The sequence below is a fragment of the Oncorhynchus keta genome, chromosome 28, assembly GCF_023373465.1.
Source record: "Oncorhynchus keta strain PuntledgeMale-10-30-2019 chromosome 28, Oket_V2, whole genome shotgun sequence".
NCBI lineage: Eukaryota > Metazoa > Chordata > Actinopteri > Salmoniformes > Salmonidae > Oncorhynchus > Oncorhynchus keta.
The window spans coordinates 45,920,303-45,948,021 of record NC_068448.1 but is presented as its reverse complement, the minus strand read 5'-3'; the positions used below and the strand labels follow the sequence as shown (position 1 = coordinate 45,948,021).

At 41.5% G+C, this 27,719-nt stretch overlaps 2 protein-coding genes across 3 annotated transcripts in view; one reads left to right on the top strand and one right to left on the bottom strand.

The window, feature by feature from the left end:
* Positions 1 to 583: 583 nt before the first annotated feature.
* On the top strand, positions 584 to 19,585 carry LOC118361488 (ubiquitin thioesterase otulin-like). Its single transcript, XM_035741465.1, has 8 exons — positions 584 to 734; positions 12,823 to 13,073; positions 13,206 to 13,294; positions 14,147 to 14,253; positions 14,364 to 14,507; positions 14,821 to 14,952; positions 16,930 to 17,199; positions 17,968 to 19,585. Exons 2-8 carry the CDS (start codon positions 12,925 to 12,927, stop codon positions 18,202 to 18,204), a joined length of 1,128 nt encoding a protein of 375 aa, XP_035597358.1. The 5' UTR covers positions 584 to 734; positions 12,823 to 12,924; the 3' UTR covers positions 18,205 to 19,585.
* Positions 19,586 to 24,522: 4,937 nt separating this feature from the next.
* LOC118361487 (progressive ankylosis protein homolog) overlaps positions 24,523 to 27,719 on the bottom strand; it is a 33,225-nt gene continuing 30,028 nt past the window's right edge. For both annotated transcript variants that reach the window (XM_035741463.2, XM_035741462.2), the window contains exons 9-12: positions 26,872 to 27,001; positions 26,434 to 26,557; positions 25,195 to 25,294; positions 24,523 to 25,062 (exon numbers count right to left, since the gene is read on the bottom strand). In XM_035741463.2, coding sequence (XP_035597356.1) covers positions 24,946 to 25,062; positions 25,195 to 25,294; positions 26,434 to 26,557; positions 26,872 to 27,001 — 471 coding nt within the window. In that variant the 3' untranslated portion in view covers positions 24,523 to 24,945. The remainder of the gene's footprint in view (positions 25,063 to 25,194; positions 25,295 to 26,433; positions 26,558 to 26,871; positions 27,002 to 27,719) is intronic.

Here is a 27,719-nt window from a genome sequence, read left to right as displayed (position 1 = left end):
ATCAGTCCAATCAAAACTACTGTAGATATAACGTGATTTGGTGTCATTTTATCTGTGGCCAATGACCTGGAGCTTTCTTGGATGGGGACATCTAATGTAACTCTATGGCAGCATCCAAGGGGCTTGAATTTTTGAGCTCTACCCTTAGACTTGACGGTGACGTAGTGTCCCCATGAGTGACAGCACAGTGAGCCAATCATGAGGCTCCGTATTTTCTGCTGGCTTGCCCAACCACAGAAGGCACTGAGCTCGGCTGAAACACCTGCATTTTGGAGCTGCCTTACTCAAGAAAACAAAAAAGAGACCATGTTTGTATGCGGCTTTATTAAGTCAATTATATACATATATATATATATTTTTTTTTTACAATGTTTGCAAACTGATATGTGACACGTATTAATGTCGAAATAAAATGCAAAACAGGCAACATGTTTTAAAACCCCAAATGTAATGCAAATGTAACTTAAATATGAACAACAATGGATCACTGTTAATGTTTAGTCAATTATTTTTATTACATCATGAATAAATACAGGTTATTGACACTTTTCTACTGTTACGTGGGGGACTTTTATTTTGACAATTTCCTCAATTACATGAACCGGAAGTACTTTATTTTGTGTCGCTGAGGAAACGTTGATTAGACACGTGCGCACAGCGTTTATCAACTGGTGGCTATATAGCATTTTTGCAAGTGGGACACCTATGTAAAATATGTTTTGGAAGCGTTAAACGTAAGTAGACATGTCTCGAGTGTACGTCAAGCATGGATATATATACTTACTATATGCGGCAACTGTGTCTTCACTGCTAGGAGTGCACAATCTGAAACCTGAGCTGTCAAGAGATTTAGAACTCTGAACTGTTGCGCCTGCAACTGTTTTGTCTTGAAGGGCATGGTGCTTTTGTAAAAAACTGTTACATTAGCATGCTAGTTTAACTGCTAACTTGTTACAAGGAAGGGAACAGGCTAACCTAGCACTTGATCAAGACTCTCAGTTCAATTACACGTCATTGGACGAAGCAGTCTTCTGTAGGGCGGTGTTTTGTTAACGAGAGCCTCCAACGGTCGATCTGAACATTAACACGCATCGCTTGCTGTACGGGTTTGGAGTCATAAGGACTTTATATCCGCGAGAAATCCTTAACAAAAAGTGAAATTGATACCTCTTTTATACGGTTAGTGTTCCCACACGGCCATAAGTCGATGCTATAGCGCTTGTTTCCGGAAAACAGACGGTAGACAGTGGACTGACTACCTGTGCTAATGGTGTAAACAAGACAGACGGTCACAAACTTGTGTCCACTGAAAATGCTGTCGGCTGCAACTGTGCTAAGAGTGTGTGTGTGTTGTACTTGTGACATTATTTTGTCATATGACTGGACTGGTGACCACACCAGCCCAGGACCTCCACATCTGTCTTCTTCCCCTGGGGGATCTCTGAGACCAGCCACCTGGGCAGCTGATGAAACTGTGGGTTTGGACAACATCAAATAATTTCTGCACAAACTGTTAAAAACTGTCTCAGGGAAGCTCATTTGCGTGCTTGTCATCCTCACCATGGTCTTGACCTGACTGCAGTTTGGCTTGGTAACTGACTTCAGGGGACATATGCTCACTGGCACTCTGGAGATGTGTGCCCTTCGTTGATGAATCCTGGGTTTCAACTGTACCGGGTAGATGGCGTTGTATGGTTGAGCGGTTTGCTGATGTCAATGTTGTGAACAGATTTCCACATGGTGGGGTTACGGTATGGGCAGGCATAAGTTACGGACACATTTTATCGACGCTGGCACATTTTATCAATGGCTATTATTATTATTTATTTTTGCTTACCTTTTTCTCCCCAATTTTGTGGTATCCAATTGGTAGTTAGTCTTGTCATCGCTGCAACTCCTGTACGGACCCGGGAGAGGCGACGGTCGAGAGCTGTGCATCCCCCGATACACAACCCATCCAAGCTGCACTGCTTCTTGACACAATGCCCACTTAACTCGGAAGCCAGCCGCACCAATGTGTCGGAGGAAAAACACCTGTACACCTGGCGACTGTCAATGTAGAACCCAGGGCTGGTCCTGGCCATTCTGCCGCCCTAGGGGAGATACATTGTTGCCCTTACTAGAATAGTCCCAGTAAGGAAAATTACGTTGAACAGATGTCCTAAAATACCTATTTTTCCATATGTTGAAGTTAGGTTGATTTTGGGTTCTGAGAGAAAGTTGAAAAAATGTAATGTATAGACGTCTACATTTAAGGAAAATCTAGGCTGGTCCAGACAGGACAAAATCTGAACCAAACGTAGACGTCTATGATTGGTTCAGACCAAAAACCAACGTCCGTGGAAATCAAGGCAGGTCCGGATTGCACCAAAAAAGACTCAGACAGAACAACAAAAAAATGTCTAAAAGGTGCCAGCGTCGGTCTGTGCTTACTGAGGTATAGCCTACAGTGTCGTCCTGAAAGTGAATTTTAGGTATGCCAATCTCTGGTAGGCCTACCATTTGACCCAACGCTTCGATTTTATGTAGCAAAATTTGTATTGGTGTTTCAAAATGTTGTATTTTTAATTTTTTACATTGGACTCAGAGCTGGTTCGTTGTTAGCTAAAGCTAACCAACTAGGTTCGTTGTTAGCTAAAGCTAACCAACTAGGTTCGTTGTTAGCTAAAGCTAACCAACTAGGTTCGTTGTTAGCTAAAGCTAACGTTAGGCTGTAACTAGCAATGCAGATGGGAAAATAATTCTGCTTTGAAAGTTGATAAACTTGTAACTTTGGAATATTTTGGTAAAGCTACTGGAGAGCTCTTGTTTGCCTACACCTATTCAGCATAATTCACACCCTCTTAAGCCTTAGCCCCACCCATCTCTTTAAGTTAAACAACCAAAGACTAAAAGTGGTGAAAGTAGTAGCCTACAATAAGGGAGAACTCCATGTAAATATATACTATCTAGTCCTTGGCCTAGATGATCTGACATTGAAAGTGTCCAGGTAAAAATATTGTAGAATTATTAGATAATGCTTACATAGACACTTGTCTAAATTGATCGGTCATGTGAAAGAATTGCTATAACCACCATCCCAGCCATATCTAGCTAAGTGGATGGGTCACTATTGTCTAGACATGTACACATGTTCATGAAATACAAAAGATGGCAGTAATTTTTTTAATGTATTTTTATTTCACCTTTATTTAACTTCTTGCGACTAGCAATCCCGGATCCGGGAGCGTAAGCATAGCCTCAAACGAATTAGCATAACGCAGCGGACATAAATACCCCCCTAAACTTTTCCTATTCATGAAAATCGCAAATAAAATATATTCAAACACAAGCTTAGCCTTTTGTTAATCACACTGTCATCTCAGATTTTCTAAATATGCGTTACAGCCAACGCTAGACAAGCATTTGTGTAAGTTTATCATGGCATAATGCTATGCTAGGCTCTGCTGGCAGCAGGCAACATTTTCACGAAAATAAGAAAAGCAACCAAATTAAATTTACCTTTGAAGAACTTCAGATGTTTTCACTCAGGAGACTCCCATTTAGATAGCAAATGTTCCTTTTTTCCCAAAATATTATTTTTTAGGCGAAATAGCTCCCGTTTGTTCATCATGCTTGGCTGAGAAATCGACCGGAAAATGCTACCACTACAACGTCAAACTTTTTTCAAAATTAGCTCCATAATATCGACAGAAACATGGCAAACATTGTTTAGGATAAATCCTCAAGGTGTTTTTAACATATATATTCGATAATATATCCGTCGAGGCAATTGGTTTCTCATAAGAAGCGATTGGAAAAATGGCTACCTCAGACCACTTGCTAAATATGGTCCTTTACGGCTATTCTTCAACGGAAATGCGTGAAAGACGTCACAATGCTGTTGACACCTTGGGGAATACGTGGAAAACGCAAGCTCATTCGTAGCTTATTCACAGCCATGTAAGGAGTCATTGGCATGAGGCGGTTTTAAAAAATGTGGCACTTCCTGGTTGGATTTTTATCTGGGTTTTGCCTGTAACATCAGTTCTGTTGCACTCAGACAATATCTTTGCAGTTTTGGAAACGTCAGTGTTTTCTATCCAAAGCTGTCAATTATATGCATAATCGCATCTTTTCGTGACAAAATATCTTGTTTAAAACGGGAATGTTTTTCATCCAAAAATTTAAATGGCGCCCCCTAACACTTAGGCTAGTTGAGAACAAGTTCTCTTTTGCAACTGCGACCTGGCAAAGATAAAGCGTAGCAATTCGACACATACAACAACAGAGTTACACATGGAATAAACAAAACATACAGTCAATAATACAGTAGGAAAAAAAGTATATATACAGTGAGTGCAAATTAGGTAAGTTAAGGAAATAAATAGGCCATGGTGGCAAAGTAATTACAATATAGCAATTAAACACTGGAATGGTAGATCGGTAGAAGATGAATGTGCAGGTAGAGGTACTGGGGTGCAAAGGAGCTAAATAAATAAATAAATACCAGTATGGGGATGAGGTAGGTAGATAGGCTAAGTACAGGTGCAGTGATCTGTAAACTGCTCTGACAGCTGGTGCTTAAAGCTAGTGAGGGAGATGTGAGTCTCCAGCTTCAGAGATTTTTGCAATTCATTCCAGTCATGGGCAGCAGAGAACTGGAAGGAAAGATGACCAAAGGAGGAATTGGCTTTGGGAGTGACCAGTGAGATATACCTGCTGGAGCGCGTGCTACGAGTGGGTGTTGCAATGGTGACCAGTGATTTTTGCAGCTCTTTCAGAACATCGCCTATCTGGATTTGGGTAAAGGAGAAATAGTGGGGGCTTTGGCGGGTTGCTGTGGAGGGTGCCGGGTAGTTGACCGGGGTAGGGGTAGCCATGTGGAAAGCATGGCCAGCTGTAGAGAAATGCTTATTGAAATTCTCAATTATAGTGGAATTGAGCAGTGGGCAGCTGGGAGGAGGTGCTCTTATTCTCCATGGACTTTAGTGTCCCAGAACTTTTTTGAGTTAGTACTACAGGATGCAAATTTCTGTTTGAAAAAAGCTTGCCTTAGCTTTTCTAACTGCCTGTGTATATTTGTTCCTAACTTCCCTGAAAAGTTGCATATCACGGGGGCTATTCGATGCTAATGCAGAACGCCACAGGATGTTTTTGTGCTGGTCAAGGGCAGACAGGTCTGACGTGAAACAAGGACTATATCTATTCCTAGTTCTACATTTTTTGAGGGGCATGCTTATTTAAGATGGTGAGAAAGGCACTTTTAAAGAATAGCCAGGCATCATCTACTGACGGGATGAGGTCAATGTCATTCCAGGATACCCCGGCCAGGTCGTTTAGGAAGGCCTGCTCGCAGAAGTGTTTCATGGAGCGTTTGACAGTGATGAGGGGTGGTCGTTTGGTCGCAGACCCATTACGGATGCAGGCAATGAGGCAGTGAATCGCTGAGATCTTGATTGAAAACAGCAGAGGTGTATTTGGAGGGCGAATTAGTTAGGATGACATCTATGAGGGTGCCCGTGTTTACTGATTTGGGGTTGTACCTGGTAGGTTCATTGATAATTTGTGTGAGATTGAGGGCATCAAGCTTAGTTTGTAGGATGGCCGGGGTGTTAAGCATGTCCCAGTTTAGGTCACCTAGTAGCACGAGCTCAGAAGATAGATGGGGGGGGGGCAAATCAGTTCACATATAGTATCGAGGGCAGAGGGAGGTCTATAACAAGCGGCAACAGTGAAAAGGTGAATTTTTAGAAGTAGAAGCTCAAATAGTTTGGTTACAGACTTAGCCTGCAGAGTTCTGTATTACTTTCTATCTTTGCAGTAGATTGCAACACCGCCCCCTTTGGCAGTTCTATTCTTGGCAGAAAACGTTATAGTTGGCAATGGAGATTTCAGGGTTTTTGGTGGTTTTCCTAAGCCAGGATTCAGACACGGCTAAGACATCTGGGTTGGCAGAGTGTGCTAAAGCAGTTACTAAAACAAACTTAGGGAGTTGGCTTCTAATGTTAACATGCATGAACCCAAGGCTTTTACATTTACAGAAGTCAACAAATGAGAGCACCTGGGGGGTGGGAGTGGAGCTAGGCACTGCAGGACCTGGATAAACCTCCACATCACCAGAGGAGAAGTAGGATAAGGGTACGGCTAAAGACTATACGAACTGGCCGTCTAGCACGTTCAGAACAGAGTAAAAGGAGCAGGTTTCTGGGCACGATAGCATAGATTCAAGGCATAGTGTACAGACAAAGGTAAGGTAGGATGTGAGTACATTGGAGGTAAACCTAGGCATTGAGTAATGAAGAGAGAGATAGTCTCTACAGATGTTTAAACCAGGTGATGTCATCGCATATGTAGGAGGTGGAACAACATGGTTGGTTAAGGCATATTGAGCAGGGCTAGAGGCTCTACAGTGAAACATTCTACAGCGATGGGGGTAAGTCTGTTTTTGCCTCTTCGTGCGGTGACGTCGATAGACCAGTCGAGGAATTAGTAGGGGGCCAAGTAGCTCTAGGTAGCTAGCAGGCCGATATTGTAGCCCAGGAGTATGCTTCGGTGGTAGCACAGGAGCCCTGGCCGGGCTAGCTTCAAGCTAAATTGGTGCTTGCTCTGGGATGGAAACGCTAGCCAGGAGTAGTCATCCGGGATTGTGGTTAGCTAGTTGTGAAGATCCAGATGAAAATGTTCAGTTTGTGGTAGGAATCCGAGGATAAAAATAACAGGTCTGTTATGCTCTGGTTAGTCACGTTGTTCGAACTGGAACTTCAGCTTTCCAAGCTGAAGGTTAGCTGATGACCGCTGGCAATGGATTGCTGACTGATATCTGGTAGTTAGCTGGCTAGCTTCAGTTGAGGGATTCCAGATCCGAAGTAAATATAAATACTTTAGGGGAAAAAAACAGCTCCACGCCACATTGGGTGAGGCGGGTTGCAGGAGAGTATTTAGATGATGAGGTTTAGCAAAATATTTTAAAGGATATGCGACAAAATATGTAAAACGATATATACAAGGGACACGACAGGACAAAGACGTCTGACTGCTACGCCAACTTGGATTAATAATAAACCCCAGACACACCTGGCTAACTTTCTGGGTCATGTAATCCTTCTCTTGTGAAGTGGAGTCTTTTGTCTAGACAGGTAGCTAGCTAGCTAAACAATTAACCATAATCCCACCCATAGCTACAGTACAAAATAATTGGCATACAGTAAGTAGCTAGCCACCATCCATGAAATGCTGGAGTATGAATCTACATGTAACGTTAGCTGAAGCTAACCAACTAGGTTCGTTGTTAGCTGAAGCTAACCAACTAGGTTCGTTGTTAGCTAAAGCTAACCAACTAGGTCCGATGCTAGCTAGCTAACGTTAGGCTGTAACTAGCAATGCAGATGGCTTTCTGAGATATTAATAATATTACTACACAGATCATACACGTAATGTTAGCTGGAAAGCTAATGTTCGCTATCTAGCTAACAGTATGCTTTATCTTGCAATGAAGATGACTTTCTGACTAAATTAGAAACATAATATATGAATGTTGCCAGACTCTTACTCATATATGAACGCATTACGGTAGCATGTCTTTTCCGTTTGGTTTGTAGCTAGCTACAGCTTGTTTGGCCCATTGTCAAGTCACTCCGGGCAACCGTGTGCAGGAAGTAATGTTAGCCTGACACCTTTTTCCCACTGATCTTTGTTGATGGCACCTGCTAAATTCTCTGAATCAGCTACCCAACTTTATCAAGAGGAGTTATCCTTTGCCTATTTTTTTTGCCAAAGCAGGAAATGCAAAGGTATACTTTTAGCTATGATCAGCTTGTAAAAAAATTGACAGATACAAGCATGAAACCACTTATGACAATTTAGCGGGATGAAAGTCCTGGACATCAGTTGTGAGTAGCCTGATTTGTCCATTTTACTTTGACCTGTCATGATTTTAGGATGTTGTTTGTTAACATATCACCACATTTTTGTGTTTGGGCAACATTTAGGTTAGGCTATTTGACCGTAGAAACCGAATGTAATAAGTTTACTTCTCATTACATTGTCATCCATTTCATCTCCATCCTGTAGGCTACAGAAAAGGGCACATACTCTTTCTACCATATGATATCTGCTACATGATTTATGTTAGATTTGTTTTTTGGCGGAATATTGGTGGAGCGCTGCAGAGATGATCTTCAACAGCACCATGGTGAGCCAAGCTGGGAATTGACAAGATAAATATTTGGTGTCCTTGCATAAAGTGAGCACTGCTTATCCCAGGGCGGTATCAGCGCCCACCTAAAAAGGCAAAATACCACTGGTGGGGAGAAATTGTCATTGTTTTTGGGAAGAATTATGTGTCGTTTTATGTGTTGTTGGAGGTACATCTTGGTCAGTTTAACTCAGAAAATGACGCCCTAATGAGCGGCCTGGCCCTGGTAGAATTGTACCGCAATTGAAAACCGATTCATGTTTAGAGTATTTGGCTTCCAGAGCCAATTCGCCCTTTATTAAACAGAACATTTAAGGTCATTGGACTAAGGAGTAACGTTACCCTTCTTTAGTCCAATATTGGGCTAACCTGGCCCTCAAACTATGTTGGATTCTTCCTTCTCCCTACAGTTCTCAACCATTGGCTTGCCCACGACTGCCTTATGTGAGCTACAATCCTGCCGAATCATCGCTTGTTATGGCTTTTGAAACATATGGCACTTTCTTTGATCAGCGAGAAACAATCCTTCAAAGAAAAGATACTTACTGTTGCAGTTTTGCACAGATTTATACAGCTATGCCTCCAGCTGACGAAACTACAATTCCCGAGTTATGCTTCCATACAGGTGCTCGGAACATGCTGATAACTAATTAGCACAGGTGATGGCCTCTTGTTTTCCGTAAACAACACTGTGTCATGGAGATATGGCCGTGAGGGAACACTAACCTGATCATACCCAAGCCAAAGGGGCTCCAACAAAGTACTGAGTAAAGGGTCTGAATACTTATGTAAATGAGTTATTTCTTCCTTTTTTTGATACATTTGCAAACATTTCGAAACTTGTTTTTGCTTTGTCATTTATGGGGTATTGCGTGTAGATTGATGGAAAATAACAATTTCATCAATCTTAGAATAACGCTGTAAAAAAGTTGAGGGGTCTGAAATATGTTCAGATTAAACTGTAAATGTACTGTTAATCCCAGTAATTTGGTTACCTACATTTCTGTTAATGTATGTATTAGTCATTTTACAATTTAACATTTTTTAAAATAAGAACATGAAGAAATGGACAGAACTGGTAAAAAATAATTGAATAAACCAAAGCTTTATCACAAGTGTTACAGTTTAGTTTGAGATCTCCAAACAATGTACGTTTCCACTATGAGAATGAGAAGAGAACATGCATGTAATATATTCAATGAAATTATTATATATTACATTATTAATATACAAACAAATTACTGTAAACAAACTGTAGGAAAGGCTCTCATTTTCTTATACTTTTTAGGGAACTGCACCTCTGAGCGCACCTCCAACCCGTTACCTAGCTGCTTTTATCAACGCGGGTGTATTTACATAAACTAGCATTGCTTTCAATTGTGTTTGGTTTTTATAAAAGCAGCATTTTTAAACAGACTACAAAGTGTAAATAGGATCATTTTGGTGAAGTCAGTCTCGCCTAAAATGTAGTTTGGAACATCCGTGCGTCACCACAGGTAAATGAAGGTTGGGTTTTGATTTGAAGATGTCCATATGCCCAGTACGTGGGGTGAACAACTGCTCTGATTCCAATAGCATAGACAGCGAGACAGACCTGCCCAGCAGCTCCGACTTTGTTTACATAAGACAACACGTTGTGCATTTTTAAAAACTTGATAAATACTCCACCACACACCTTAGTTAGATCTAAAATATCCTCAGCTTAAACTACGAATTCCTGTGATTTTGAAGAAGTGAAAGTGTCTCATGGGGGACAAACTTCATTAACCAAACGCAGAATCGGTAAGGAAACACACGTCCAAGACTGAAAGCCCGTTTTTCTAATCAGCATCAGAAAAACACGTGTGCCAATCGGACGGTTTTTGTTCAACCCAGTACAATCGAGAGCAACGCTAGTGTATGTAAATACACCGTTAAGTACCTGAGTACCTTTGAACTAAAAGACAGTTACAGATTATCCATTCACTTAAAACTCACATTACATTTTACTTTTAATTGGTGTCATTCAGTGTGCATTTAAAGACGCACTGTTGTGATTTGCGTTAGAATGTATGGATAGTAATGTTGGATATGTATCGAAATGATCGAATTTTACATTTATGATTAATCTATTTTTAAAAAATGCATTTTGGGAATTATGGGTAAAGAATTATGTAATGGAAATAATGGGTTTTGTAATAATTGTAGTTTGGCTACTGGCTCTGAGATTGATATATGAATGACAAGGAATATTGGTATTATGCCTATGATATACAATATGAAGTTTGCTGATGCAAATGTTTTTTCAGATTTTTCTTTTTTTTTAAACGCACACACATGGAATTGTTTTGGGGAGAACAAATGGGAGCTAAACCAGATCCTCAAGTCTCTCTCCTATCCGTGTCCTCTTACCGGGACACACCTACACCTTGTATCACCTGCTTCCTCACCCAGTGCATTCTAAAATAGGCTACCTGCCGTAAGACTAACATTCTAAAATGACTGGGGAAATGCGTGTATTAACGGTAACTTTAATACTGAGTAGGCCTATATATTTAACTGGGAATGTATAAACATTGTCAAAGGGCTCACAATTGACACTAGCTGGTCTCCATCCAATTGCTGACAGATTTTGATGTGAATATTATAAAATCTGCATAAAGAAAATGTTCACGTTTTCCAATCAGTGGTGTTTGTTGAGAATAAAAATCAGTGCGTGATGGTTTTGTCACACAAACTGTTGCGTTAAAAAGCAAATGTGCCTACTGTGGTCTTGGCATGTACACTATAGACAACAATTCGGAGATACAATGCGGGTAGGCTAGTCAACATTATGAGATTATGGGTATAGAAGAATATTTGTCAAATGGCAGTCAAGCATCGATTATGTCACCAGAATAAAACCCTCGATAGTTATTGGAAAGGAACATACAACTCATCACTGTGCACTTTCGCCACCCTGTGAAGTTAATCACTTTTTTCATCTGTAGCCTAATAAACTGCATGGTTTCCCGAGTCGTAGTGGGGGGACAATCGGTGTCCACTTTTAATTCGATATGATCAATATTTGCTCCAAAAGGCGTCTCCACTGCCATTTCTCACATAATGAATTTAACCAACACAGAGCCCACCATATCGAACAAATTCTGTCTGCATTTATACAATTGTACTGAAACGTCCCGTTTCCATCACAGCTTTTGTAAATTGTATTTTTAATATACGGTATGACTTTACTCGCATAAACTGGTAGATCGAAACGTGGTTATTGAATCAATGACTGCGCGAATTGGCGGGAGTCGGTGCGCATTCGTGGGGAGAGACGCGCCTACTGTGTCTCTGCCATACAGCTCAGTACCGGAAAGGAAGAGGCGACGCAAGAGTGAGGAATTTATGTATGACGTCAATGAGTGTCGAATTTGGTCAACAGAAAATGTAATTGCTACTGTGAGGCTTATTTGATCGAAAATACATTTGGTAATGTTTAGGTTGTTACAAATGCACTGATTTATAAAGTGGACGCACGTGGCATTTTGGCAACCTTGAAAACATCTAATTTATATCGGAGTTGTGCATGTTGTCAAAGAGAGGACTAGTCATGGGTATAACCTGTTTTAACATGGACATTGCCATTGACTGCTTCCACCATTTTAAAGTAGTCAACAGGGTGGGGATGCTAGAGTTAGGAGCAATCGGCCAATGAAGAAGGAAAATTGACTACTTTAAAATGCAGATTGCCTCAATGGCGCTGCCCATGCTGTCAGGCGCTATAATGGTACAGATGCAAAGATGAGCCCTCTATCCCTATGGCCTGTTGTTCAAACACACATCTGCCTTCACATTGGCTAGAATGGTCCCACCTGATCTCGCTGCCTTACATCACCGAGGACATGTATTTCCATTGTTAGAGCGGTCAATTGAGTATCTTGTTAATATAATAGTCTTTGTCAATTACTAACAAGTACAGTTTACTACAACAAAGCTGCTTTTTTTGTTGTCTCATTTGCCACCATTAGGCGGCATCAAAAGACCGTAAGAGTAATATCTGAGGTGTTGAAAAAAATCACTAATTTCAATTTAGAGATGAGATGTAATGTGAAAAGGACACTGTCCTACCTTTCTTAAAAGTGAAGCAAAAAATATATAGTCCTCCAACTGAGTTTTCCTATATGACCGTGTATAAATGTGTAATCATGGCCATCAATGCCGTGACTATTTTAATAGTGAACTGAGTTTGAGCGAAAGGAATGATTTATTCTGTCAGTGGACTCTTGAGGTATAGCAATGCAGCATAGAGCATGTTTGCAATCTCACATTAATGTTCTCCAGGAAAAGCCTTTTGAAATCTGTCTTTGGCTTCTCACCATTATCATGATTGTAATTTGATCTATGTTCCATAATGTTTGCTCCTGTGAACATACTTTAATCTACCTCTTGAGGAATTGTGTGTCTTCTGGAGTTGAACATTAGAAGACTACTTACATTATGGCTTGCCTGAGGCCAGACTGTACAAGAGGAATGTGGTGTAACAACATAAGACCATGACAGAAGAGGTTATTTTCATGAAAAATATCTTATAATGAAGTTTACGGTGGGATCCCTGCCTGTATAACGTGAGGTGCAAAAACGTGCACTTCATACAATGGTTTTATCCACTCTTTTCTCTCCAGTCAGAACTCGTATGAGGACGATAAAGGAGATATCCAATGTGGATTGACTGAAGTCCCATCTGTGGAAGACTTCTTAGAGGAAGAACTGCCAGGAACAGAAGGATGAAAAGGAAAAGGAGAAAGAAGAATGCTGCTGTAACAGAGGCCATGGGAGGGGAGGAGGACCCAAAAGAAGAGGCCCACCAGGGGCCTAGCACCTTAGCTGAAGTGAGGGAGGAATATCGTCCACCTGTGGAGGATCTGGGAGTTAGGTTTGTCAAAGTCCTGCTTTGTATTGTACCTCACAACTGACCTCAGATCTGTGTCAATGTCACACAATAGAGCCAAAATGGGTCTCATTTAATTGTTAGTAATTACATTATCATTAACTATCTTCCACTTAGTGAGGAGGAAGACCTGTATCGAGGAGCTGAAGATCTCCCCCAAGGGCCAGTCAAACGTGCAGGACCGGGGGCACTATTTGAAAGCACACGTCAGTCACTTTCAGATCATTACATTTTTTCCAGAATTGTTTTCCAGAAGTGTCTCCTTAAAGGGAGAATTTGCATTTGTCAGATCAATTGTTTTACATATAAATGGATGATATGATCCCATAAATTTTGAATAATGGTACGATCACACCCCGTCAGAATCCAGGAAATATAAACTTGTTTTATTTCAATGTTAGTAAACATTGTAAATGTAAAAAAAATAATTAAAAAAAAAATGGTATATCCTCAACATAGTTAAAATTATATCATTGATGATCAGTCCTTGCATCCGTAGTGCTGTCTATGAATTTGATTGTGGTTACATTTCTCCAGGTAACCTTGACAATTTGTTTAAAATGGGTGGCCTCCTGGATCTTTAATTTAAAGCACTCGCTCCCTTCGGTCTCAACATAGAGTTTGATCTGAAGCCATTCTTGTGATTGTGTTATCCATTGTATATCATGTTTGTAGGCCTATGTAGCCTAATTGTATCTATGATCGTATGTTATCCATTCATGTTTTATTTATTTATATATATATGCCGAAGCTGCCATTATTACAGATACCTGTGTCCTTCCAAACTATATAAACTAGTAACCCGCAGTGTTTGTCATTATACCCCGATGAAGACAGCTTGGCTGTCTAAATGTCGGTTGAACAATTATTGCATCTCAGCTCCTATTTCTTTTTCGTACATTTCTCCAGGCCCATCCGTCAGCTTTTTTACCAAAACAAAAGAGGCGGTGTGCCCTCTTTTTGTTTCAACTGTGGATTGGCCCTTTAAATGGTATACCCCAAAATATTTTTGAAACCATTCTAGTTTGCAACTTCTCACTTTCTTCTCCATATCTCAGTTCCGAAGGCTGAGGACCGATGCAGTCTGGAGCCGATGCTGGATATTCTGTCCTACAGTGAGAGTGAGTGGAAGGGAAACACTACCAAAAGTACCCTTATTAGAAAGGTCAGTTGATTAGCCAGTTATTATGATCTTTATATTTTCAAATAAATATTTCAGACATTCTTATAAATCGTTCACGATTCACCTAGATCCCTCTTCCTATCTGGTCCCAGGGTTACACTAAGCTGTCTCAGAGGTTTGAGAGCCTGAGACGGGTGAGAGGCGATAACTACTGTGCCCTCCGAGCCACTCTTTTCCAGGTGCTCTCCACCAGCACCCAGCCCCCTGTCTGGCTGCAGGTCGAACAGATCTCCACGGTACACCATGCTTGCGTAACTAATGCTGACGACACTTTTATACAAGTCACTAGCCCTCATACTGTCTGTACATTCAGTGGAAGTCCAAGTATACAGTTGAGTGGACATAATCTGATGGTCAGTGTGGCTTGCCGTTAGTTTTATTGTATTCATCTTGGGTTGTATTCATTAGTACACACTGTAGAAAAGCATTTTGCAACAGAACTAAAATTAGCACATTTTTGGGGTAGAAAAGTTCAGGTTTTTCCCTCCCTGTTTGTCTGTTTTCTTCCATTTGGTGCATAATGAATAGGACCCTGTTGCTTCTCCACAGTGGGCGGAGGACCTGGAGGCACGTGAGGGGCTGATTGGCCAGTGGATGTTCCCCTCGGAGTGCAGACAGGGGGATGGGAGTGAAGACGCCGTCCAACAGCTCAAACGCTATATGGAACTCCTCCAGAACAGGGTACCACCCATGTCTTCCTTCCACAGCCATACAGTTGAAGTCGGAAGTTTACATGCACTTAGGTTGAAGAAATTAAAACTAGTTTTTCAACCAAAAATGATGTCATAGCTTCAGAAGTTCCTGATAGGCTAATTTACATAATTTGAGTCAATTGGAGGTGTACCTGTGGATGTGTTTCAAGGCCTACCTTCAAACTCAGTGCCTCTTTGCTTGACATCATGGGAAAATCAAGAAATCAGCAAAAACCTCAGGAAAAAAATGTGTAGACCTCCACAAGTCTGGTTCATTCTTGGGAGGAATTTCCAAACTCCTGAAGGTACCATGTTCATCTGTACAAACAATAGTACGCAAGTATAAAGACCATGGGACCATGCAGCCTTCATACCGCTCAGGGAGGAGACACGTTCTGTCTCCTAGAGATGATCGATGATCAGGCACAAAAGTATCTATATCTACAGTAAAACAAGTCCTATATGACATAACCTGAAAGGCCACTCAGCAACGAAGAAGCCACTGCGCCAAAACCGCCATAAAAAAAGCCAGACTGTTTGCAACTGCACATGGGGACAAAGATTGTATTTTTTGGAGAAATGCCCTCTGGTCTGATAAAACAAAAATAGAACTGTTTGGTCGTAATGACCATCGTTATGTTCGGAGGGAAAAGGGGGAGGCTTGCAAGCTGAAGAACACCATCCCAACCGTGAAGCAACATGTTGTGGGGGTGCTTTGCTGGAGGAGGGACTGGTGCACTTCACAAAATAGATGGCATCATTAGGAAGGAAAATGATGTGGATATATTGAAGCAACATCGCAAGACATCAGTCAGGAAGTTAAAGCTTGGTCGCAAATGCGTACTTCCAAAGGACAACAAAGTCAAGGTATTGGAGTGGCCATCACAAAGCCCTGACCTCAATCCTATAGAACATTTGTGGGCAGAACTGAAAAAGTGTGTGTGAGCAAGGAGGCATACAAACCTGACTCGGTAACACCAGCTCTGCCAGGAGGAATGGGCCAAAATTCACCCAACATATTGTGGGAAGCTTGTGGAAGGATACCTGAAACGTTTGCCTTTAAAATTGTTTATCTTGGGTCAATGTTGCCAAATACAAATTGATTATATGTTAACTTCTGACGCACTGGGAATGTAATGAAAGAAATAATAGCTGAAGTAAATCGTTTTCTCTACTATTATTCTGACATTTCACATTCTTAAAATAAAGTGAAGATCCTAAATAACTTAAGACGGGGAATTTTTACTCTGATTAAATGTCAGGAATTGTGAAACTGAGTTTAAATGTATTTGGCTAAGGTGTATGTAAACTTCCGACTTCAACTGTATGTAATGTGCTCTCTAGTTTAAACAACCAAACACTGATGTCCTTCTTAGACTGTTGCTGATTGCCAATCCTTATGGTTGTAATTATGGCCATATAGAAGAGGGTTATAATGGCAGTTTCAGGATAGTTTGTGGTATACTGCAACAACTGTACCCTTCCTTGTGGATTGCTGTGTCTTATTGAACCCATCTGATTGGAGACAGGATAGATGGACCCTCAGTCTTCAGGAAACAGTTGAATACATATGTGTGACGTAGACTTGAGACCTCTGCCAAAAGTTAGAGGCTGGCATCTAACAGCCTCTTCCAGCTCTTGAAAAATTCTGTTCATTACACTCTACACTTCAAAGACTCCTGTCGTTAAATGGTTGGTAGCTGTACCCTAGCATTCGCCAACTTAGGGGAAAATGATGCACACTGTCACCTTTTGTATTATGATGAAGACTGACCGTGAAAGTCATGAATTGCAGTTGCGAAAAGAGCAAAAGTTGAATATTCAATATGGTTTACACTAATGATGACAGTAAGTGTGTGTGTGAATTGCAGTCAAGAAAAGGGCAATAATTCAATATACATGCTGTGTATTATTTCCAGCCATGGTAATGTTGACAGTATGTGGCATGTCTGTGTGTTGTGCCCAGTGGCAGGCGGTGGTGGGCTGCTCCAGCATGGAGGAGAGACAGCGGTTGTGTGAGCGTGTGTTCCAGGGAGGGGAGGAGGAACTGGGGCTGCTGGAGGCCCTGAAGCTACTCATGCTGGTCCGGGCGTCGGAGTTCCATACCACCATGCAAGAGGGAGGGGACGTGCCAGTCTTTTGCTGGCTGCTCTATGCACGCGACTCTTCCGACTGCCCACGCACATTCCTCTCCAACCACCTGAGTCGAGTGGGTTTCAGCGGGGGTCTAGAGCAGGTGAGCACTGAAGTTTTCCCTAGATGCTGATTTTTGAGTCAATTTAGAATTTTCCTAAATCTTTTACCTAGGGGAAACTATATTTTAATTTTATTTTACCTTTATTTAACCAGGCAAGTCAGTTAAGAACAAATTCTTATTTTCAATGACGGCCTAGAAACAGTGGGTTAACTGCCTGTTCAGGGGCAGAACGACAGATTTGTACCTTGTCAGCTCGGGGGTTTGAACTTGCAACCTTCCGGTTACTAGTCCAACGCTCTAACCACGAGGCTACCCTGCCGCCAGAGTTGTGACCGTATGACTATAGAATACACATTCGTGGTTCCCTGTTCAATTAAATAGTGGTGAATCACAAACAGGAGGATACAGTAGAATGGGAGTGCAGCTTTCCCACAAACCAAACCCTGAAAGCCTAACATGCATACAGTTACACCGCACCATCTGTTCTGTTGCCACTTAACAGCTGTCCAGTCTAAGCCTCCGGGTCTGTCTGAATTGTTCAGTGACCTTCTTGGGAAGGTCTTAAGCCAGAGCAAAACATTTTTAATTTTGGTTTGAAGGTTATTATCATCAGAGTGTGGTGTCTCGGGGAATAATGTATTACACAACAGTACTTTATTTTGGGAGGTTTCTACTGATTAAAGCTAATTTTCAAAGTGGATACTGGACAATGTAAACACTCTCGTTAAATCTTAATTCCCCGTTTTTAAATACAGTGTGTAATAATTGTTTTAAAGCACCAACTCCGTATGTCATTGGTTCCTTCAGGTGGAGATGTTTCTGCTGGGATATGCCTTGCAGTGCACCATCCAGGTCTACAGGCTGTACATGACAGACACCGAGGAGTTTGTCACCTATTATCCTGATGACCATAAGGAAGACTGGCCCTGTGTGTGTCTGGTCACAGAGGATGACCGCCACTACAACGTCCCAGTGGGCCAGCACAATGGACTCCAAGTCCCAGAAAACGTCACTGCTATCCCAGAGGACGTCCCTCCAGACTGATTGCCACTGAAGAAAAAGCTCATGGCATGCACACAGGGCCATAATGTCAGAAGGCTCCTCAGGTTGACTGGAAGAAGACTCATGCTTATTGACAGTTTACACTTAGTTAAAAATAGCTTTTGGAGTATGACTAGGGCAGAACGACAGGTTTTTATCTTGTCAGCACGGGGATTCGATCTAGCAACCTTTCGGATACTGGCCCAACACTCTAACCATTAGGCTACCTGCCGCCCCAATGTGGCTTGCTTGCCTTGAATCCCGTCCCAGAACTGATGAATAAATATATCAGATCACACAATACCATCACGATGCATTTTAATATCAGGTGTAAATTGTGTCTGTCAGATGTCCACTTGCATGAGAGATGGACACTTAACCATCCTGCAAAAGGTGACCAGAGCAAACTACAGTAAGCAGAAGTTGAAACCTCACAGCACGTCATTTAAAATAGAACCGATGACTACTACTTCATGTTAAGGGTTTAACTTTGACATTGTTTGACACTGAAACCATTTTGATACCAGTATTTGCTGTGACATTAAAAAAAAATGTAAAACATGATATACCGGTACGTTTGTCTCAAAATGCAAATGTAAGGTTAGCACTAGCAATAACGTATTTGAAGATGGGCTTAAACTAGAATACAGAGGAGATTGTTTGATCATTTGTCCCTGTGTCAAAGGCATGCCTGGTCTCTGATTTTGCCATTATTCACTTGACTGAAGGTGTGATCTTTAATGTTGCCTTTAACCAAGGTGCTCTTGGAGAAAAACATTGTGTGTTGTTGCAACATCCAGATACTGTCAACTGTTTCCAGGTTCATTGTTAAACCACCAGCCTCGGTTGGGTTCCAGATAGGAAGCCTGGCTTGGTCCTCCATGTTGCCTTAAGTTATTTATGTGCAATAGGGGTGAAGATTGGCAATTTCTGCCTAGAGACCATTTAGCAAGGAAAGATCAAGGTAACACTGATTATACCACTTGGGTAAATGCTTTTCTACATTGTTCAATTTTTTTTTTTATTCACTGTGTGTCAATGTTTCAATAGTCTTCTATTATTTTGATGTATTTATTTGCCAAATAAGATGCCTTTAAAATATGAAGAAAATGGCTATACTTGTCAAAATAAAATGAAAGTGCAGATTCCCAGTCTGCATTAAGTGGACAAGCATAATGATGTGAACGGTCACGATACCAGAATGTTGATTTCAATACCACCAAAAAAGCAGCTAGTTTTTATTTTTAAAGAAAGACATTTGATGTTCTGAACTGCACCAGGAGACCACCTATTTAGGTCTGGGGAAAAATGTAAGAACTGTAGCTTGGAGTATTTTAATACCTTGTAATTCAAATGCATATAAACCTATCGTTTTTTTCTGTAACGCACGTGTTAGAATTTGCTAAACAAATGTCTGCTGGATTGATGCCAATCATGATTCTGCCAGGTAGGCATAGGCTAATTTGTACCTAAGGCCTACATGTAGATTCAATCCAATCAAGAGTTAACCAGCAATGTCAGTTGAACTGCAGTTGGAGCATCAAATAGTTGAGCAGCTGCTCTTGTAGTCATTGACACAAGACACACTTGCGCCCCCACTGGCGTTACGAGTTCAGCACGAGAAATTGTAGGCTGTATAGAAATAATTATACTCAAATGAAATTAATAAAATAATGATTTATATCCAAATTGTGGTGTAGATTACATTTCACATTCCAGTATTTTAATTTGTAAACAAGGCTGCATGGGATTGACTCCGTGCAGCCAATGGCAATGTCTGCTTTAGGTACAGTAGAATGCCAGGAGCCACTTGTGGATTTGACATCTCTAACAAAGTTCCACCTCGGACACAATCAAAACAACCCCAATGTGGATGTTGGCTAAAACAGATCTGATTGAATGTAGCCCAAGTCTTTCCAGCTACCTGAAGATTGTGTAGCTGTTAGTAATGCTAATAATGTGGCAGAAGTACTTTTGTTTCTATAGTGCATGTGGACACCCCTTCAAATTAGTGGATTCAGCCATTTCATCCACATTCATTGCTGACAGGTGTATAAATATTAAGCACACAGCCATGCAATCTCTACAGACATAAATTGGCAGTAGAATGACCTTACTGAAGTGCTCAGTGACTTTCAATGTGGCACCGTCATAAGATGCCACCTTTCCAACAATTCAGTTCGTCAAATTTCTGCCCTGCTAGGGCTGCCCAGGTCAACTGTAATTGTGAAGTGGAAAAGTTTAGGAGAAATAACGGCTCAGCCGCAAAGTGGTATGCCACAGTCTCACAGAACGGGACTGTTGAGTGCTGAAATGTGTCGATTGTCTGTCCTTGGTTGCAACACTCACTACCGGGTTCCAAACTGCCTCTGGAAGAAACGTCAGCATAACTGTTTGTCGGGAGCTTCATGAAATTGGTTTCCATGGCCAAGCAGCTGCACACAAGCCTAAGATCACCATGTGCAATGCCAAGCGTCAGCTGGAGTGGTGTAACGTTCGCCCCCATTGGACTCTGGAGCAGTGGAAACATGTTCTCTGGAGTGATGAATCACGCTTCACCATCTGGCAGTCCAATCGACGGATCTGGGTTTGAGGGATGCCAGGAGAACGCTACCTGCCCCAATGCATAGTGCCAACTGTAAAGTTTGGTGGGGGAGGAATAATGGTTCAGGGTAGGCCCCTTTGTTCCAGTGAAGGGAAATCTTAACTATAGCATACAATGACATTCTAGACGATTCTGTGCTTGCAACATTGTGCTAACAGTTTGGGAAGGCCCTTTCCTGTGTCAGCATCACAATGTCCCAGTCCACAAAGCGAGGTCCATATAGAAATGGTTTGTTGAGATCGGTGTGGAAGATCTCGACTGGCCTGCACAGAGCCATGACCTGAACTTCATGTAACACCTTCGGGATGAATTGGAACGCCGACTGCGAGCCAGGCCTAATCGGCCAACATCAGTGCCCAACCTCGCTAATGCTCGTGGTTGAATGGAAGTCCCCACAGCAATGTTCCAACATCTAGTGGAAATCCTTCCCAGAAGAGGGAAGGCTGTTATAGCAGCAAAGGGGAGACCAACTCCATATTAATGCCCATGATTTTGGAATGAGATTTTCAACAAGCAGTTGTCCACATACTTTTGGTCATGTAGTGTACATGCACTGCACACACACAGACAGGGGCATTGCCTTAGCCTCTTCAGAAAGTTGCAGGAAATAGGAATCACTGATGCATTCTGTTCTAATAATAAGCTTGGGCAAATATATATATTTTTCTCCCAATAAGTTCAATAGGCTTCATTAACTAGATCTCCAAATGTGACATTTGATAGAGCTGAAAGTTTAAATTCTAATACCAGACAGTTGTCATGTTATCGTATCAGAAATGTACTCTGTGTTAAATGTAAAGCTGGTATTCAATCAGATCAAGTGTTAACCAGCAATACCCGACTCCCGCATAGCCGGTGTTTTGACGATGTCAGAGGTGTAGCTACAATAGAGCTGTCAAATTGGTGAGCGGCTGCTCGTGTGGTCACGAACCCACACCCTTTCCACTCAAGTTAGAAGTTCAAAACGAGGAATTGTTAGGCCCCTCAAACTCAACTCTTGACCTCGAAACAAGTTCCCCTGCATTCTTTCATTGTTCCCCTCTAATTAGGGACTGATTTCAAATGGGTGTAATTCATTTTCAGGTAGAAAAGAAAACCAGCTGGTTCCAGAACTCGTAAGGCAGTTTCCCAAATTTGTTTGTTGCCCGAAACACTATACAACGTGCACCCGTTAAGGTTCCGAGGAGCGAGTTTGGGAAACGCTGTCGTAGGGTTCGTGTTGGAATACCCCTGGTGTTGCCTATATAGAAATAATTACCCTCAAATTAAAACATTAAAAAATAAATTCAACGTAATGAGGATTTCTGTCATAATCGAGGTGTAGATTAGCCAACATCTCACATCCTAGTGTTCTGCATGGGATTTCGCTCTATGCGACTCCGTCTGCTATGTCCGCTTCAGAATAATGTGCGCTCATTGATTTGACAGCCTCGACACGTCGAAACATCAGCTTTGTGGATTTCGGCTAAAGCGGATCTGATTGAATCGGGCCCAAGGTCACATACAAGCTTCTGAGGCATTCCCGACCCCTCACGGTTAGTCAATACACACGTTGCAATACCCGTCGCCAGTATAAAATACACTTGCCCAACTCAACAGGTCCTTAAAAATGTCCCGGCATTATGATCAAGTAACACATTGTTTCCCTTTCATTGCTGAGGACAGGTTCTCCTGTGTCAGTTGTTTCCCATGCTCCATTAGCAGTAACATGATGGAAGTTATTTAAATGTATGAACACTTTGGTGCATGGCTTGTCTGTACAGTGTGCGTTCCTCATCATGGCAGATCTCCACTCTTATTGGCTGACTGTCTACGCTCAAGGAGCCAATTAACCCTTTACATTCCTGGGAATTGTCCTATATGGATTAGTGCTTAATTAAAACAATTCTTACAGAAGAAATCTGAAAATAACATGCATAACCATGGTAGCAACTAAAAGGGATACAGTTTGTAAGTAAATGGGAAAATCGCTTCATACTCGTCACCAAACCCACTGGCTCCAGGTCATCTACAAGTCTTTGCTAGGTAAAGCCCAGCCTTATCTCAGCTCACTGGTCACCATAGCAGCACGCACTCCAGCAGGTATATTTCAATGGTCACCCCCAAAGCCAACACCTCCTTTTGTCGCCTTTCCTTCCAGTTCTCTGCTGCCAATGACTGGAACGAACTGCAAAAATCACTGAAGCTGGAGACTCATATCTCCCTCACTAGCTTTAAGCACCAGCTGTCAGAGCAGCTCACAGATCACTGCACATAGACCATCTACCTACCTCATCCCCATACTGTATTTATTTATCTTGCTCCTTTGCACCCCAGTATCTCTACTTGCACATTCATCTTCTGCACATCTACCATTCCAGTGTTTAATTGCTATATTGTAATTACATCACCACCATGGCCTATTTATTGCCTTAAGGGAGTTATCTTACCTCATTGACACTCACTGTATATAGACTTTGTTTTCTTTTGTTCTACAGTATTATTGACTGTTTTGTTTATTCCATGTGGAACTCTGTGTTGTGTGTCAAACTACTTTGCTTTATCTTGGCCAGGTCGCAGTTGCAAATGAGAACTTGTTCTCAACTAGCCTACCTGGTTGAATAAAGGTGAAATAAAATAAATACAATTAGTCCAAAAGGTGAGAGCACACAACTGAATCCAAATAGTACATTTGATTTTGTGCATTTTACATTTACTGTACTTTCGCAGCATTTGTTGATCATGAAAAAAACAACAACTTGAATATATTCAGTAACAAGACTATTCCTGGAAAATGTGGTTTAGGTAGACCATAAAAAAAAAATTACAACGGTTTGAGTGAGTACTAACTTGAGTCCATATCCCGGTTTATACCTGCTGCTAACATTGTATTTTGTCCTGATCTTGCCCACATTTTTAGACAGATGAATATGATTAAAATACAGTGATCCGATTGTGACCAGATCTTAAAAGTGTAAACAGACAAGATCAAGACATCAGGTCAAGATGATGACGAAGGACATTTTGGCGACAGGTATAATATAGGCTCAAGTGGCCACTCCTTTCCAAAGTGTGCACAGCCATTTCAATGCCCATTCATGACTAAAGGCTGCGTTTACACAGGCAGCTCAATTCTGAAAATGTTTCCACTGATTGGTCTTTTGACCAATCACATCAGTTATTTTCTTTTTCACAGCTGATCTCAGAATTGGGATGACGCAGCCAAAGAAGTCTTCAACAATAAGGTGGTACTTTTAGGTTCTCCTAGATGTGCCGTTGAGGAACTAGAGCAAGCAAACCTGTTTTGTTTGAAACATCCCTGCATCCCCGCCATCACACAATTACTGTTGTTTACGCAATCCAAAAACAGTCCATAAATTGCAATCTGGGTGAGGTGGGCATGACTTGAAAGCTTGTTCCATTGCCAAAATGACTAGCGAAGTTCTAAAACACGCTGTTACAGTGTCAGGCTTTTACAAGGCAAATCAGAGAAACAGAAGGTAATTTTGGTGAGCATAGAAAGGAGTCATGAGTGCATTCAGGTTCATGTGCAGCAGCACATTTTCTTCACAATAAACAAACATAGGCTCATTCTGTTCAGCACAACCCAGAGAGTGGCACCGTGTTATCTTGTAAAATGCACGTCAAACAGTGATCATGAACGTTGACACTGTATATTACATACAGTTTATGATGATTTGGAAATGTGAAGTGCAAATTTGGACAAGTTGTTCGGGTTGCTGGTTTGACAAAGCGACATTTATTATAATCCTCATCTCATTTTTCAAAATATAGTCATTTTCATTTAAAGCATTCTCGGACAAAAATTGCAAGAGTTGCCCAATTATCAGGAGGGATGGGGGCAACTTCTTGTCGCACAGGGTGCTCAAGTTCAGAATGGCTGTCAGTCAAAACCCATACACCGCTGTGACATCATATATAGCATGTTACTGTACAGCCACAACATTCCAATTCAGGCTCTTATTAGTGCCCAGACCTACACTTTTCAACCAGTATATGAGTATGAGTGTAAAAGGTTAAGGACTGTGTGATCCCCTCAGTTGTTCTCTCAGGTCCGGTATTAGGACCTACCCACTGGAATTCCCTTTCTCTGTGGCTTTTAACTCCATTTTCTCCTGTCCCTTTCCCTCCGAGTGCCTCTACTTATGTTCCTCCTGGAGCTCCTCGATGGCGTCCTTCTGAGATCTGGAACACACCTCACTCGGAGGAACAGACTCCTCTCCCTCCACCAGCTTGTTGGCCATCTCATAGTTTTTCTGTGCAAAAGGAGAGATCGGAAGAAAGGAGAGAGACATGAAACGAACGAAGGGCAATTTAGAGTGATTTTGTACTTCACTGTGACTATACAGTTTTTACTCTCCTTTTGCCTTTAAGGGATGGGACTTCACCTGTTTTTGATAGACATAGCAGGCAGCTAGGGCCACCATGATAGACTCCCCTACGAAACCAGCCAACAAGGACCCAACCCCCAGAGTTGCCCCGTGGATACTGAAACACAAACCCAAATTCATTAACACTGGAACCACTGACCAGTAGAGATCAGAATACAGGATTTACAGTAGGCCTATGTGGTACAGGCTTATCATTTTGGAATACATTTTGAGGATCCACATAGACTAAAATATGACACTTAACACTTCCTCAAAAACAAAAACAAAGCAGCCATTTAGTTGTAGGTCTATTATAGTGTGTGGCGAGCGAAAAATGTGCAAGCGGGTTCCGGAAGAACATGAGTCATCTGAGATGTCTTGTTGCGAAATATCCTGACATCTGGCACAGATGGATATTGTTGGTTGGGTAAAGATAAAAAGGATTTTCCACTCCTGTGAGTCTTCGCCATAGCAGCAGGTCTGGTCGACTTGCTTCCACTTGTCAGTCCAGATGAAAGGCGTTGCTAAGCGAAGGAAGAAATGTCATCTCTATATGGCCAGTCTTTATGGTGACGTATATAAACAATACATTTTATTTTTAACTCACTAATATTTTTGCGGAATAAGTGCAGATGCAGTTTGCCCACAGAGAAACAACTATCTTGAAGTGACCGTTTTCTGGTGCATACGTTTCAGATATAAAAATGGCTTTGAGAGAAACTGCAGTAACATATTCACTTACATTTACGGATAAGGTAGAGTAAAATAAGGGCAGCTACTATTGCAGATGGGTCAAATTCTGGTGGCATAGCTCATAAATTCATGTTTCGATAACCGTATGCTTTATGTTTAATTCAAAACCATGCACAAGGAAACGGTAGAAAGATTTAACGTGTATATCAGCTTAATAAAAAACTGCAGAGAACCCATTAATGCGCACCTCAATGAATTTGCACAGACTGCATTTGATGGTAGGTGATGCAGTGAATGGGGATCCTTTACATTGTCCTGATTTAAACTCACCTCGGAATACATTTCTATTAATATTTGCTCATCATGAAACAGGGAGCAGCTCTTCAACGCTGTCAGATTGAAGTCCAATCAAAATCACACTGAGCAAAGTTTGCTGAATTCAAAATGAACCATCTTTAGTTATCCAGTATTAGAATAGAACATAATTTGTCATATTAGTCTAAAGTAATAGGGTGCCATTTGGGACTCAGAGGCTGGTCTGTGTCCACTGAATTGTCCACCTACCCAATAGAAGGCAACATGACCAGGCTGGTGATGAGGACGATGATGCGGAGCACAGAGCTGGGGGCCAGCACAAAGGTCATCTTCAGGGTCATGAACCAACCGGTCAGGTTGGACCGGACTATCACTACACATACACGCACGCACACAGGGAAAGTCAGTGGAAACATTACATCCCAGACATACTGCTCTCTCAGCTAAACCATGGCTCATAACTGTTCACACAGGCAAGAGAGGAACAAAACACTGCATTTTGGGACTAATCATCATGGTCAAACATTTCCAGCAGATATTTCCTTTTAAAACAACTTTGTTAATATATATTGTATTTAATCTATGTGGCCCGTCGGGAATCAAACCCACAACTCTACGCTCCAGCCAACAGCGCAAGAGGCATAGGGAGTGTTTTAATGGTGAAATAAGACGAGTGGTTCTTCTTACCTGGCAGAGGGAAGAAGGAGAAGATCCTCAGTGGAATAACACAGAGGTCAGCGAAGGCCAAGTCCACCCCAATCACATTCACCAGGATCCTTTCTGTGATGTGAGGGGTCCAGAACACCACGAAGCAGAGCTGTCCAAAGTTTAACAAACAGAGGTGTTCGGTACATCACACACAGCTGGGCAAATAAAGAGTAATTTAACTTTGTGTTAAGCACACACACACCAAAGTTGGGCAACCTTGCCAAAACCATGCCTCGTTAGAATTGACTAGATCAATAAAGCAGTAATCAGCAGCTATAACAATAATAAAGCATCCTCCCCGCCCATTTTTCAGTAAAAAGCTGAAGGATGGGGATGAGACCATCCACAATATCAAAATGACAGTTTTAACCCCGTTTTAAAAAGGTTGTATTACATTTATTTGTCTACAAACATTGGAATGAAACAAGCTTATATTTTGGGTTCTGATGAGGTACGGCAACTAAGCTCACGAGCCATTTAAAAGTTATCATTAATATCATTAATTTATAAATCCATGAATGTAGGTAGCAACTGCATGTTTCCTCTTTAAGGCGAGTGGTTTTCGATTCACTGTGGTCCCTTAGAAGTTGACACAAGCCAGACGCGTGACCGAATTCATTCATTCAAATTGTGGTAGCAATGTACTGTAGACACAGTATGTAACAATATTGCAAATCAACGTATAAACCACCTGTAGTGCTCATCAGGTTCTGGTTAACAAACATTGTATTGTCAAAGAAAATGTAGCAGTGTAGTCGTGCTGATTACTATCAGATGTTTTTCTAGTTGTAGACGGTTAGTCAGTCAGTCACCTGTCATACTGTACA